Source organism: Lampris incognitus, chromosome 14 (genome assembly GCF_029633865.1).
Source record: "Lampris incognitus isolate fLamInc1 chromosome 14, fLamInc1.hap2, whole genome shotgun sequence".
Taxonomy (NCBI): Eukaryota; Metazoa; Chordata; class Actinopteri; order Lampriformes; family Lampridae; genus Lampris; species Lampris incognitus.
In genome coordinates this window covers 12319237-12334452 of record NC_079224.1, presented here as the reverse complement: position 1 = coordinate 12334452, position 15216 = coordinate 12319237, and the positions used below count along the sequence as shown (strand labels likewise).

Here is a 15216-nt window from a genome sequence, read left to right as displayed (position 1 = left end):
GAGGGTTAGCTAGAACTGACCATGGGTTAGTTGTTTTTATTCTATTCTTATTTATTTATTTTTATACCTCTTTATTAGATAGCGGTAGTGAGACAGACAGGAAACGAGGGAGCGAGAGAGGGTTATGACATTCATCAAATGTCACTGGCTGGATTCGAACCGGCGATGCTGCGACCATGTGGTATGCGCTCTAACCATTCGGCTACAGAGGTGCCCCTGACCGTGGGCTAGTTTATTGGGGACATTAACAGGAACACGAAGGAAGACCTTTTGGGTTTTAAAAGAAACTGGTCTTGCCCCGGGACTCTGCAGGCTGTACGGTGACTCTGTTCTACCTCGTGCCCAAAAGTTTAGATTCCCACGCAGCTGTGCTTATTCAGATCAGCCTAGATGGAGAAAGCAGCTTCGTTGTCTTGCTCCAGGGCACTTCAGTAGGTCGCATGACTGTTGACATGCAGATTAGCTCATGGAATGGTGTTAAACCACTGGGCAGTCAAAGAGAAGCTGCGAACGCAGGTTTTCAGATGGAGTGGCATTTAGCACTGCGATGATACTGGATCGGCCCACAGCTGGGTCTGACTGTGAGGCAGCAGACATGAAATGTAGCTTGGTGCTAACTGCCAGCACCAGTCAAGTGGAGGAGGGCACTCCAGAATATCTTGTATTCTTTTATTATCATTATATTATATTTATATTTTATTATATTCAGATTAAATGGCACAGCTATGCAGCGGTTAGCGCAGTCACCTCACAGCAAGAAGGTCCTGGGTTCGAGCCCCAGGGTAGTAGTCCAACCTTGGGGGTCGTCCCAGGTTGTCCTCTGTGTGGAGTTTGCATGTTCTCCCCGTGTCTGCGTGGGTTTCCTCCGGGTGCTGCGGTTCCTCCCACAGTCCAAAGACATGTAGGTCAGGTGAATCAGCCGTACTAAATTGTCCCTAGATGTGAATGTATGTGTGTGTGTGTGTGTGGGGGGGGGGCTGTGATGGTCTGGCGGCCTGTCCAAGGTGTCTCCCTGCCTGCTGCCCAATGACTGCTGGCTCCAACATCCCCGCGACCCTGAGAGCAGGCTAAGCGCTTAGGATAATGGATGGATGGAACGCTTAACGTGCCAGTAAAGCACAGCCATGATCAATTAAAAGCACTCGGCTAAAAAACTGTTGGTTGTATGAAGAAATTCAAACAGCTAGGGAGCGTCTGGGTAGTGTGGCCGGTCTATTCCATTGCTTACCAACACAGGGATCGCCAGTTCGAATCCCCGTGTTATGTACGGCTTGGTCAGGCGTCCCAACAGACACAATTGGCCGTATCTGCGGGTGGGAAGCCGGATGTGGGTATGTGTCCTGGTCGCTGCACTAGCGCCTCTTCTGGTTGGTCGGGGCGCCTGTTCAGGGGGAACTGGGGGGAGTATCGTGATCCTCCTATGCGCTACGTCCCCCTGGTTGTCAGGTGAAAAGAAGCGGCTGGCGACTCCACGTGTATTGCAGGGGGCATGTGGTAGTCTGCAGCCCTCCCTGGATCAGCAGAGGGGGTGGAGCAGCGACCGGGGCGGGTGGTTCGGATCAGTGGGGTAATATGGACGGGTACAATTGGGGAGAAAAGGGGGGAGAAAAAAATTCAAACGGCCTTGTTTAAAAGAAAACACTTTTAGACCTGTTTAAAACCTGCAGGTACACAATGATACAGTTCAGGCTAGAGCATCTTCAGAAAACTGCAAGAGATTCCTCCTCCTCCTCCTCCTCCTCCTCCTCCCATCCCCATTTGAAACAGGCCCAGAATGTCAAGATATGACATTTTTGTCTCCCCTGCCTCTCGGTTTTCTAGCTCAACTAATTTTTCTCCTGTGGGGAAAAATGTCTCTTACTAGGTGTTTCTCACCATCTTGTATGACACAGAAAAGATGTTCTCTCGCCCTCCCCTCAGAGGGCGCCGGCATATGGCTTCAACAGAAGCGCTAAAAAAAACATCTCAGCCTCCATTTAAAATGATTTTGAACCCTCCCTTAAGCGAGGTTTTTTTATTCTACCTTCCAGACTAGTTGCATGTTGTCTTTTAATAAGTGGTTTGGCTCTACAGCCCTGTGTTTCAGTTTGGTCACGGTGGTAAATGAAGGCCTCCCGGCGAGGGGTGAGACACTCTTCTCCCCTATACCTGCATACTAGCAGACTTTGCCACAGTGGGAAGCACCGTTGCTTGCTCCTCACATCATACCCGTTCTTGGTTGAATTGTATCTAATTAATTTCACAGGAAGTGAAAGATGCATTAATTAGACATTTCAACTTGGAAAGAACAGGCGGCACGGTATGGTGGCGCGGTCGCCTCCCAGCAAGAAGGTCCTGGGTTCGAGCCCCGGGGTAGTCCAACCTTGGGGGTCGTCCTCTGTGTGGAGTTCGCATGTTCTCCCCGTGCCTGCGTGGGTTTCCTCCGGGTGCTCCGGTTTCCTCCCACAGTCCAAAGACATGTAGGTCAGGTGAATCGGCCGTACTAAATTGTCCCTAGGTGTGAATGTGTCGGCCCTGTGGTGGACTGGCGGCCTGTCCAGGGTGTCTCCCCGCCTGCTGCCCGCCCAATGACTGTTGGGATAGGCTGCAGCATCCCCACGACCCTGACAGCGGCATAAGCGGTTTGGATAATGGATGGATGGAACTTGAAAAGAACCGTGTGTCGTCGTCTTGCATGAGCTGTGAAACAGGACATAACTGCCCTTGTTCAGTCGCTGTGCGGCTCCAAGTGGTACAAAGCTGCTGCAACGCCGCTCTGTGGGAGAGACTGCAGTAGGAATAATCGTGAATCACTCCTTCCAGGCTTGCTCAAGATATCAGTATTTATTTATTTGGTCACAAATTTCCCATGAAATTCTCCTGGTGCTGTTTGTCTCTGCAGTTTCCTCCTCTTGTCTTGAGTTACGTTACACACTTTCTGGAGGGAGGATCAGTAGCTTGAGATGCCTGTGAGCACCGTGCCGCGTTTTAACTCGCTGCGCACACTGTCTTGCCATAGTGTGTATCGTGACTGAAAACTGGATAGGCCAACAGAATAGACCTAGGTCTACAGGGTGTAATGCCAGTTTTTTTGTTTTTTGTGTGTTATTTTGCATGAAAACCTGTTGGTGGTAGGGTTGAGAGTTGAGATGCGAGGCCACTATCACAGCAAGGCAGCGCTAGTCTGACATGACTCGACTAATTCCCCAGGAGAAGTTCCTTTAGGATTAACTATCTCCATCGGCTTTATAGGACCGCTCAAATCACGCAGGCAGACACACACAAGCGCACACACACACAAGCATGCCTAATCTACCTTAACCACAACCGTGTGTTGAGTATTGCAAGTCTTTTGTGCGTACACACACACACACACACACACACAGATGATGCATACACAATACTAAATACATTGTTTATTCCTGTATATGGGTGTATTCCTCTATATATCTTCTTCTTCTTTCAACTTGTTCCCCCTTTCCCAGGGGTCGCCATAGCAGATTTGGTAGTTTCCATCGGTACCCTGTGAGTGCACAGCACCGATGGCGGTCTTGTCAATCCACATAATAATTTGGCAAAATTTTATGTTGGGTGGCCTTCCTGACACACATCTACAAGATTTTTTTTTTTTTCCAAATCCCAAATTTTTCCAATCCCGGGTCGTCCTCTGTGTGGAGTTTGCATGTTCTCCCCGTGTCTGCGTGGGTTTCCTCCGGGTGCTCCGGTTTCCTGCCACAGTCCAAAGACCTGTAGGTCAGGTGAATCGGCCGTACTAAATTGTCCCTAGGTGTGTGTGTGTCAGCCCTGTGACGGACTGGCGGCCTGTCCAGGGTGTCTCCCCGCCTGCCGCCCAATGACTGCTGGGATTGGCTCCAGCATCCCCGCGACCCTGAGAGCAGGATAAGCGGCTTGGATGATGGATGGATGTGACAATATTCAAATTTCGTTCTGATACAATACCACTGAATGGCGATAAACAGTAATGAATTATTGCCATGCCCTACCTTATGCTATAGTTTGTGGTCTGCAAACTGTGTGTGTAACTGAGGAGTGTGGGTTGCAGCCTTGCATGAGTGTTTATGTCATGGATGGACTTTATGTCATGGATGGACTGCCCCTGTTACATCAGCGCTGCTGATGTAACAGGGGCATTGCAGTGAAATGACTGGGAGCCAGATGTGAGGATCAGCCAGGGTTCTGCTGGATTTGGACCATGACACGGGGCAGGCAGGTGGGGGTTGCTGTGCTGTGGTAGTGGAGACCTTAAAAAAAAAAAAGGCAGCTAGTCCACCAGATGAGTCTCCTCCCCCTTTGGAGTTGACTGTGCGCCACGCCAATGACTCAGCGGTGTATACATGACACCCAGTGCCCTGTGCAGTCTCACCCTCAAGTTCAGGAATTCAAACACTCGTTTATTTAGGTTCGAAACAGTAACAAACCCAACCAAGGCAGTATACCCTTAACATTTAAAATGGCTCTATTTACCCTTAATTACCCTTCTATTCCCCCTCCCCAATTGTATCACGCCAATTACCCCACTCTTCCGAGCCGTCCTGGTCTGTGCTCCATCCGCTCTGCCGACCCGGGGAGGGCTGCAGACTACCACATGCCTCCTCTGATACATGTGGAGTCGCCAGCTGCTTCTTTTCACCTGACAGTGAGGAGTTTCACCTGGGGGACGTAGCGCGTGGGATGATCACACTATTCCCCCCAGTCTCCCCCCCCAAACAGGCCAGAGGAGGCGCTAGTGCAGCGACCAGGACACAGACCCACACCCGGCTTCCCACCCACAGGCCAATTGTGTCTGTAGGGACGCCTGACCAAGTTGGCAGTTAAACAGGGATTCGAACCAGCGAGTTGGTAGGCAACGGAATAGACCGCTATGCTACACGGACGCCCCCTTCTATTCTTAATTTGCTATTGAACATAAAACAAACAAACAAACTGACATGTTTCAGCCTCACGTGTTCACCAGAGTATGCTTTTGCTGTTTTTTAATTCTCAGTACAACTTTGCAGGTAAATTGAAGCATTTCTGATCTTAAGGGGGACTCCTTTCCGCTCCGTGTTTTGTATTTGAGTGGTGAACCTAAGACTTTATCTTTTAAATATATATATTTAAAAGATACTATACTTTATCTTTTAAACGTTTTTGTGTACACCACTTACACTCCCTCTTCTTTTTGTTTGTGTTTTTCTATTTATGGTTATTATAGAGGAATTGCTCCCCCTGTAGGGCATCGAGTGGAAAATGCCATCAGCAATAAAAGGGTCGCTGGTTTAATTCCCCGTTTGGCCACCCTTATTAAACACATGCACTAGTGCGCGTAAGGTGCTTCCGTAACAGTTTAACACCAAGTGGGAGGAAATATCAGCGGTCGTGTTTTCTCTGGTCTTCACACGACAGCAGGTAAAACGAATTATCTCCGCTGTTGACCCGGAGAATATTTCCATCACAGAATAAGAATCTCGGTCAACTTGAGAGGGTGGGTCACAGCGTCTTAGTGGGGATTCTCCATGAAACGTGACATCCCAGCCGCAGTTGCCAGGATGCAGCGTTCCGCCTTCAGCGTGACGACCACATGACATTTACTCTCCGAAGTCAAATAACCAATGTTTGGTTTTGTTTCGCCTTTAGAAAAGAGCCAAGGGCCAGGTGCTGTTTGACAAAGTATGTGATCATCTCAACCTGCTGGAGAAGGACTACTTCGGCATCACATACAGAGATGTGGAAAACCAGAAGGTAAAGCAGGAAATAACAATAATGGCAGTACCAATAGTAATAATAACAATGATGATGAGACTGATGATGATGATGATGATGATAGAAACGTTAGTTCTACTATAAATAAAATTGATGCTAATGGTTTTATAAATGGCTCTCATGGAACAATTTTTTTGTACATTTGTTACAAAGGGCTTTACAGACAGAAAGTGGCGTGGTGGTCTATTCCACTGCCTACCAATATGGGGATCGCCAGTTTGAATCCCCGTGTTACCTCCGGCTTGGTCGGGCATCCCAACAGACACAATTGTCCATGTCTGTGGGTGGGAAGCCGGATGTGGGTATGTGTCCTGGTTGCTGCACCAGCGCCTCCTCTGGTCGGTCGGGGCACCTGTTCGGGGGAGGGGGAAACTGGGGGGGGAATAGCGTGATCCTCCCACGCGCTACGTCCCCCTGGTGAAACTCCTCACTGTCAGGTGAAAACAAGCGGCTGGCAACTCCACGTGTATCGGAGGAGGCATGTGGTAGTCTGCAGCCCTCCCCGGATCGGGGTTGGAGCAGAGACCAGGACGGCTCGGAAGAGTGGGGTAATTGGACGGGTACAATTGGGGAGAAAAAGGGGGGAGGGACCCATTTAATTTGAAGTGATGGACATTATTAAAAGCAGGGCTGGAGGGAAACGGAACAGACAAAAGGGGACAGAAGGGAGGAGGGAGTGAAATGGGGTAAGTAAAACTTCACAAAAGCAATTCTGAAGAAATTGTTGAAGAAACCGGATAAAGATGATTATGGCATCCTAAGCTCCTCAGGCAGGGCGTTCCCACGCCTAAGGATCCATTTAAAAAAAGGAATTCTTCTCGGGTTTTTGTGTCCTGGGATCAGTGGAGGGGTCGTGCCTCAGAGCTGATCCTCGATAACTGATTTTACAATGACGGGGAGGTTAGTGGTGATTAACGTTTTTCATTACTGTGCTTCATTACAGAACTGGCTCGACCCGACCAAGGAGCTGAAGAAGCAGATTAGGAGTACGTACTCAGACAAGACCGCCTCATTATCAATTCTGATTTGAACCAAGCCAAGCAACACATTTGCATTTGTAAAATTCAACTCATCCCATTAAATGTTATTTTATTTTTGTGTGTTTTTGCAGCTGGGCCATGGAACTTTGCTTTCAATGTGAAATTCTACCCTCCAGACCCTTCCCAGTTATCCGAGGACATCACAAGGTGGGACACGAGCTAATTTAAAATAATTTATACTCTTTAGTTTGCACACATTTACTTCTGCATAACTGGAAAATGTGCTTCTATGGTACATACGTACCTTATAGTGTTCTGTTTTGGGGGGGGGGGTTGCACAAAAATAATCAAGTGGAGAAAGTGAATTCTTAAAAGCTAGAGAGGCACTAAAAAAATCTTTCACCTATAAAGCAACAGGCAAAAACAAGATGAAAATCAAGAACTTATTGTGGACAACAGCAACTTAATGACAAATCAAACTCTCTCGCTCAGGTACTACCTGTGCTTGCAGCTGAGAGACGATGTGGTTTCGGGCCGCCTGCCTTGCTCCTTCGCCACCCACACGGTGCTGGGCTCCTACACAGTGCAGTCCGAACTGGGAGACTACGACCCCGAGGAGCTCGGCAGCGACTACATCAGCGAGCTACGCTTCGCCCCCAACCAAACCAAAGAACTAGAGGAGAAGGTCATGGAGCTCCACAAGAACTACAAGTCAGTTTTCTTTCCTCCCGGTTTTAATTTTTTAGAGGCCTTCTTTCTTTCCTGGACAGTATAGAAAAGAGTCAGAGGAAGTCATAAGAGGTTATGGTAGAGTGTGAAACCATATAATACACCGATGCATATGATTTCTTAAACTCTCGTATAATTTTGAACCAGAAAAGAACTCAACTTAAGCCAGTTGTAGCTACAGCTGTCACTGACTTATTTGGAAGAAAAAAAATCATTAACTAATATTAATAAGATTTTATCGACTTATGAAAAAGACCATTTAATATGAAATTGTGAAATCGCTCCAACCATCATATAAGGGTTGTATGATACTGACAAGGACTCGTTCATTTTTCTGAATTTGCAAAATGAATTATAACGCACACATTTCTGCATCAATTCTTAGTAAAGGCGGCACGGTGATGCAGTGGTTAGCACGGTCGCCTCACAGCAAGAAGGTCCTGAGTTCAAGCCCCGGGGTAGTCCAACCTTGGGGGTCGTCCCGGGTTGTCCTCTGTGTGGAGTTTGCATGTTCTCCCCATGTCTGCGTGGGTTTCCTCCGGGGGCTTCAGTTTCCTCCCACAGTCCAAAGACATGTAGGTCAGGTGAATCGGCCATATTAAATTGTCCCTAGGTATGAATGTGTGTGTGTGTGTGTGTGTGTGTGTTGGTCCTGTGATGGACTGGCGGCCTCCAGGGTGTCTCCCTGCCTGCTGCCCAATGACTGCTGGGATAGGCTCCAGCATCCCCACGACCCTGAGAGCAGGATTAGCGGTTTGGATGATGGATGGATGGAATTCTTAGTAAATTGGGGGGGGGGGTGTATACCATCAGCTTAAGTTTACTCATTTCTTCGGTTCCATTGCAATGCAAGATCATCTTTCCAAGTTGCGACTTGATTTGCTGGCCAGATTATCAGCACAGCATCAGAATACAGTGTTCTGTATGTCTGCTGGCTCTCATTTAAAAGCAGTTTCTCTATTATGAGTATGAAATTACAATGGTCAATATAGCTGTTTTTCACTTTTTGTTCTGATCAAGTGTGCAGCCCACTACTCTTAATCCATAATGTGACAAACACAAATTCTGTTAGAGTACGTTGAGGATTACACCATAAAATGTTCATACATCCAACAAATGACAGCTCAGTCCTGAGACCTCTACACTCATTCCGTTGTTCTGAAACCCAACATCTCTACTGAATGTCTTTTCCTGTAGATGGATGTAGCAGGCATAAAATATGTCCTTTTCTATAAATGGTTTTTGCTGGCTGTAGTCCTTCGTCTGAAACCTCCACTCTATGCTGTATTGATTTGTGCGCAATTTGACACGGTTCTCTGTAGCTTGATGGGTGGAGCACAGCGTTGTGCTGCCAGAATTTCAATTCTGTTCTCTCTGAGGCCACCCATGCTAAAAATGTATGCACTTATCATATTTTGTGGCCCATTTGTTGAGAGCCCCCATAAAGATGACACTCACATTATGTTGTAAAAATCTGTTATCGTTTTTCTGATGCTTCATGTTGGCACAGCTGCTTATGAGTGCGTCCCACATAGGTCTCAATGCACTCTCCTGGGCTGCACCCCAACCCAGGAGCTTTTGTTGTTTGTCTGCCCCCGTGTCTCTCCTGTCCTTCACTGCTTGATGAAGACAAATTATTTCCTCAAAAGAAAAAAATCTAGAGCGTCCGGGTAGCGTAGTGTAGCTGTCTAGTCCATTGTCTACCAATATGGGGCTCGCCGGTTCGAATTCCCGTGTTACCTCCGGCTTGGTCGGGCGTCCCTACAGACACAATTGGTCGTGTCTTCGGGTGAGAAGCCAGGTGTGGGTATGTGTCCTGGTCGCTGCATTAGCGCCTCCTCTGATTGGTTGGGGTGCCTGTTCGGCGGGGGGGACTGGGGGTAATAGTGTGATCCTCCCACGTGCTACGTCCCCCTGGTGAAACTCCTCACTGTCAGGTGAAAAGAAGTGGCTGGCGACTCCACGTGTTTTGGAGGAGGCATGTGGTAGTCTGCAGCCCTCCTCGGAGCGGCAGAGGGGGTGGAGCAGCGACCAGGACGGCTCGGAAGAGTGGGGTAATTGGACGGGTACAACTGGGGAGAAAAAGGGGGGAAATTTAAAAAAAAAATCTAAAAAAGAAAATCGAACAGAATGAACCCCATAGCACTAGTTTTATGCATAGAGAGCATCACCCTTCTCTCCGCTTTACCTTTACCCTTTGACCTGGCATGTCTGATCTGTTTTCATATGCATATTTATTTTCTACATTTGCACTTTTCTGATTGTGTTTCGATTGTATTGCCACTTTATGTAAAGCACATTGTGTTGCCTGTGTATGAGATGTGCTGTATAAATAAAGTTTGACTTGACTTCTGTCCTGGTGTGTCAGAGGGATGACGCCGGCTGATGCAGAGATGCATTTCCTGGAAAACGCCAAGAAGCTGTCCATGTACGGTGTGGATCTCCACCATGCGAAGGTAAGAGCGGGCTGTAATGGTTTCCCTCACAGCTTAGCAGCTGGTGGTACATTAGCAGAGGTTCGTCAGAGTCATTAGAATATCCATCGGAGTGCTGATCATTATACTCCGTGAAAAGCCTGTTTGGAAGTTTTGATGAAACAGCTGGAGACACTCATCACAGCTGGAGACACCCTTAATGCCTTGTTATGAACTTCTTAGCCATCATCCGTCCACAACACCAAATTACTTTTCATCTGCTACTCTGAAAGCCCCCACAGGCAATTTTGCAATTTGTGATATTGGGCTATACAAATAAAATGAACTTGACTCTTGCCCTTTCACAAATGAGAAGAAATTCAGTTTGGAAATGAATTTTGATTTTAACCCTTTCTGACCCAAGCTTCAAAAAAGGTTGTGTGTCTGTATTGTAGATCTGAGGAGTAGTATTATCCAGTATATGGTATGCTCAGTATCAGCACAACCTAGGCTAATCAGTGGCACCAGCACCAAATCAGCACGGTCGCCTCACAGCAAGAAGGTCCTGGGTTCGAGCCCCAGGGCAGTCCAACCTTGGGGGTCGTCCTCTGTGTGGCGTTTGCATGTTCTCCCCTTGTCTGCATGGGTTTCCTCCGGGTCCTCCGGTTTCCTCCCACAGCCCAAAGACATGTAGGTCAGGTGACTCGGCTGTACTAAATTGTCCCTAGGTGTGAATGTATGTGTGTGTGTGTGTGTGCGCGTGCCCTGTGGTGGCCTGGCGGCCTGTCCAGGGTGTCTCCCCGCCTGTCGCCCAATGACTGCTGGGATAGGCTCCAGCATCCCTGTGACCCTGAGAGCAGGATAAATGGTTTGGATGATGGATGGATGGATATTACTATTATCCAGTATTTGGTATGCTCACTATCGGCACAACCTAGGCTAATCAGTGGCACCAGCACCAAATGATATTGCATATTTAAACCATATTGGCCAAACTAAGATAACTTGGTATTTATGCAACAAAAAAAAAGGGAAGCTTACGAGTTAATGTGAATCTGAAAACACTTTTTGTTTTAACAAAAATGTCTGTTTTGTCTCTGTGACAAAACTTGTGAAGTGAAACCTTGTGAAGAATGTTTGTCGAGTTTCTGTATTTTTCCAGTGGTGCACAGCAGTGCTTCCCTGTGTGGTGACGTCTCTCTGCACTCAGCAAAAAGTGAAAAGAACTTCTCTATATCCAGTGATCATGATTTTACATAGCTTATATAACAGGATGTCCAGCAAGGGGTTGCAGGCGCCCCCGGAGGTCACATAGGGTTAAAGCAGGTGTCAGAATGTCGCCTGTGTCTTCGCTGATGAATGGTGAATTAGGGGACCTACACAAGTGACCCGATGGCTTTTGTCACATGTTCTGCTCGAAATCTGGCCAGGAAAAAAAAAACAAACCCCAAAGCATTTCATCCCTGCAAATCAGCACTTTCGCTTCTCACCAGCACCGCAACATTGCTCATCACCGTTGGCACGGTAACGGCACATACGGCTTAACATGCAACTGCTGCGCTGCTGATTGACTGACAGTTATCACCGCTGCTTCAGGGGAGGGTGGCGGGGGGGGGGGGGTTGGAGCTCAGCTTGACTTGAGAGATTCTCTTGTTGTGTCTAATCCGCCCGCCACAGAGATCAAGCGCGTCATTAGGACGCCGGCAGCAGAGGGAGAGACCGGGAGGGGAAGCTGGATTACCACAGCGCGACCCGCTGTTGTCGGCGAGGCACATTACCGACATCACTCTGGATTTAAATGTGTTTATTTGAGAGCCACCAAAAAAAAAAAAAAAAAACGCATCTGGATGGGCAGGATGAAAGGGGGCGTCATCCTCGGCGATCTAGAGTACGTGACGGGGACGGTGCTTTGGTAGAGCCGGCTCGGTTGAACCGAGGAGGCACGTCTGCACCTCGTCAGGGAGTGTGGGGTGTCGTAGTTTTTCTATATAATGACATACAAGTACTGGAGAACCTATCAGACCAGCACAACTCTTTTGTTCTCTCTCCTGTCTCATTAAATGCCTAGTTGGTAGGGAGTCTCTTTGAGTGCTTGGGTCCTGCCGAGGGAGAGGTAAGACGCTGCATTCCATGTGCTTACCAGAGTGTGTGTGTGTGGGTGGGTGTGTGTGTGTGTGTGTGTGTCTTGTGTTTAGGTGTGTTAATTCCTCATGCATGGTTTAGACGGTGTGAGTGCCATTTGTGGTTTGTATCACGGCGTGCGCTCTGCTGTTCCCGTACACACGTTGCCCCCGCTTCAGACCCACGCCTCCCTCCGTCTCGACGTCACCGCTGGTTTCAGTCGCACAACCCCGTGCATCACATCATAAGGAGGCCTGTGAACTCCACAACCCCATTACCTGCTTTGTCCACACACACACACCCCCTCCATCCACTCCATTGTTTCATTTGCCACGAAATGGCCGCTTGGAGGCCTTATTCATGGTCACCTTTTACAACCCAGCATACAGTACATTAGATACCAAATGCCTGACTCCACTTGCCACCTGCCTGCTTAACCCTGGTTCTGTCTCAAACCTGGCAGAGTTCAACCCTGCTGTCCTCTGGCTGGTATATATCTCCCATATATACTGTAGTATCAGTAGAGTAGTACCGCAGAATAGAAAAAAGAAGAGCCAGTTCCCACTCAGTGGCTTCTTTTTGAAATCCTGATAACCCTCCTACTGTCCTGCAATGAGACTGTGTAGTTCTGACCTATGTGTGTGTGTGTGTGTGTGTGTGTGTGTTTCTCCCCCAGGACTCTGAGGGCGTGGAGATCATGCTAGGTGTTTGCGCCAGTGGCCTTCTCATCTACAGAGACAGGCTGCGGATCAACAGGTTTGCCTGGCCCAAAGTCCTCAAGATCTCCTACAAGAGGAACAACTTCTACATCAAAATCCGCCCCGGCGAGGTGACCCATCATGAGGGCAACAGAAACTGTCAGATTGATGAGGAACTTGATTACGCGGCACTTATCATAGGCAATGAAGAAACTGATATATATATAAAAATAAGAAATATAAGGGCGTCCGGGTGGCGTGGTGGTCTATTCCGTTGCCTACCAGCACAGGGATCGCCGGTTTAAATCCCCGTGTTACCTCCGGCTTGGTCGGGCGTCCCTACAGACACGATTGGCTGTGTCTGTAGGTGGGAAGCCGGCTGTGGGTATGTGTCCTGGTCGCTCCACTAGCTCCTCCTCTGGTTGGTCAGGGTGGTCAGGAGGGAGGGGGAACTGGGGGGAATAGTGTGATCCTCCCGCACGCTAGGTCCCCCTGGTGAAACTCCTCACTGTCAGGTGAAAAGAAGCGGCTGGCGACTCCACATGTGTCGGAGGAGGCATGTGGTAGTCTGCAGCCCTCCCCGGCTCGGAAGAGGGGGTGGAGCGGCGACTGGGACGGCTCAGGAGAGTGAGGTAATTGGCCAAGTACAATTGGGAGAAACGGGAGGGGAAAATCCAAAAAGAAAAACAAGAGAAATATAAATATATATATTTTAATGTATTTTCTATCCAAATAAAACAAATGAGGTGCAGCATAAAGAGATTAAAAAGGGCCCTATTTGAAAAATGTGCTGCAGCTTAAGAACGATGTGTCTGACATGGAAATGTTTTATCCGCCTTGCAGTTTGAGCAGTTTGAAAGCACGATCGGTTTCAAGCTTCCAAACCACCGTGCTGCCAAGCGGCTCTGGAAGGTGTGCGTGGAGCACCATACTTTCTTCAGGTAAGAAATACTTCCTTCAGGTGTAGAAATAGTCAAAAGCCCAGGACTTCATCACGGTATATAAAACAGCTGTTGATGTGCATAAACGCTCTTCCTTGAGTTATTTTAAGCACCCAGACGAATGCTAGTCGCTGTCTGGGGAGTATTTAAATCAGGAGAGTATCTGATATTTCACAAGTGTCGGGCTTGAATCGGTGCTCGGTGTCTGGATTGATTAACTGCGAGTACTTTATAACTGTGGCAGGCTGGTATCCCCTGAGGCACCTCCAAAGAAGTTCCTGGGCCTGGGCTCCAAGTTTCGCTACAGTGGCAGAACACAGGCTCAGACCCGCAGAGCCAGCTCTCAGATCATCAGACCTGCGCCCTTCTTTGAACGCTCCTCCAGCAAGCGCTACAACATGTCCCGCAGCCTAGATGGAGGTAAGATGCATGGGCCTGTGGTTTTTTTTGGGGGGGGGGGGGGCCTTTTTCTCCCCAATTGTATCCGGCCAATTACCCCGCTCTTCCGAGCCGTCCCCGGTCGCTGCTCCACCCCCTCTGCAGATCCGGGGAGGGCTGCAGACTACCACATGCCTCCTCCAATACACGGCCAATTGTGTCTGTAGAGACGCCCGACCAAGCCGGAGGTAACACAGGGATTCGAACCGCCAATCCCCGTGTTGGTAGGCAACGGAATAGACTGCTACGCTGCCTGGACGCCCCGGGCCTACGTTGTAATGTGCTGCCACATAATGTCCCAAAGATAGTCAAACAAACCAAAATGGGGCAGAGAAATGAGACTCACACACTAAATTAAATGCTCCAAAAAAAGGTTTATTCCAGCACGGTTCTCGTTTCAGCTGAACAGTCTTCATCAGATCAGTGCGTAGCAACAAACGCCCTCAAGAGTTTAAACGCTCCGCTTACATCAAGTTCCTGTCATCCAGCTGACCACTGCAAAATTTCCTCAAGTCCTACATCCTTAAGTTATCGTTATTTATGGCCAGTAAACTTTCAAGATGAGCTCTGCAGCTAAGTTAACTTGGAGCAGATGTAAGTGTGCCCTGTTGATGCTGTCTCTTTTTTTTTCTTCCTCTAATTGAAAGTGTGGTCTTCCTCAGAGTTTACTCCATAAAATGCACTCATAAAGGTTTGGGGTTTGGGGAAGGAAACCAAAAATGCATTGTGCTCCTAGTGTGAATCTGTTTTAGATCCCCAACGACACCTTCTCACCATTATCTCTCTTCTAGCAATGTCTTTTTACTTACCCAGCAGTATTTTATTTACAAAGCATTGGATCAACACTGCTTTCCATTGCTCTTATTGGGACATTGCAAAGCGCTGACTGGTGGATTGCCATGTCATTATTTTGCAAACATTGTCTCATCATTTGCTATGTGGTGACACGGTGGCGCAGTGGTTAGCGCCGTCGCCTCACAGCAAGCAGGTCCTGGGTTCGAGCCCCGGGTAGTCCAACCTTGGGAGTCGTCCCGGGTCGTCCTCCGTGTGGAGTTTGCATTTTCTCCCCCGTGTCTGCGTGGGTTTCCGTGGGTTTCCTCCATGCGCTCCGATTTCCTCCCACAGTCCTGACCTACACATGTAGTAGTTCAGG

General features: G+C 48.3%; 1 protein-coding gene across 3 annotated transcripts in view; it reads left to right on the top strand.

Annotated features, from left to right (window-relative positions):
* Positions 1-15216, top strand: part of LOC130124278 (band 4.1-like protein 3) — a 71645-nt gene that overhangs the window by 29166 nt on the left and 27263 nt on the right. For all 3 annotated transcript variants that reach the window (XM_056293734.1, XM_056293735.1, XM_056293737.1), the window contains exons 4-11: positions 5617-5721; positions 6686-6728; positions 6854-6929; positions 7215-7433; positions 9820-9907; positions 12663-12815; positions 13528-13625; positions 13870-14045. In XM_056293734.1, the coding sequence (XP_056149709.1) occupies positions 5617-5721; positions 6686-6728; positions 6854-6929; positions 7215-7433; positions 9820-9907; positions 12663-12815; positions 13528-13625; positions 13870-14045 (958 nt within the window). The remainder of the gene's footprint in view (positions 1-5616; positions 5722-6685; positions 6729-6853; positions 6930-7214; positions 7434-9819; positions 9908-12662; positions 12816-13527; positions 13626-13869; positions 14046-15216) is intronic.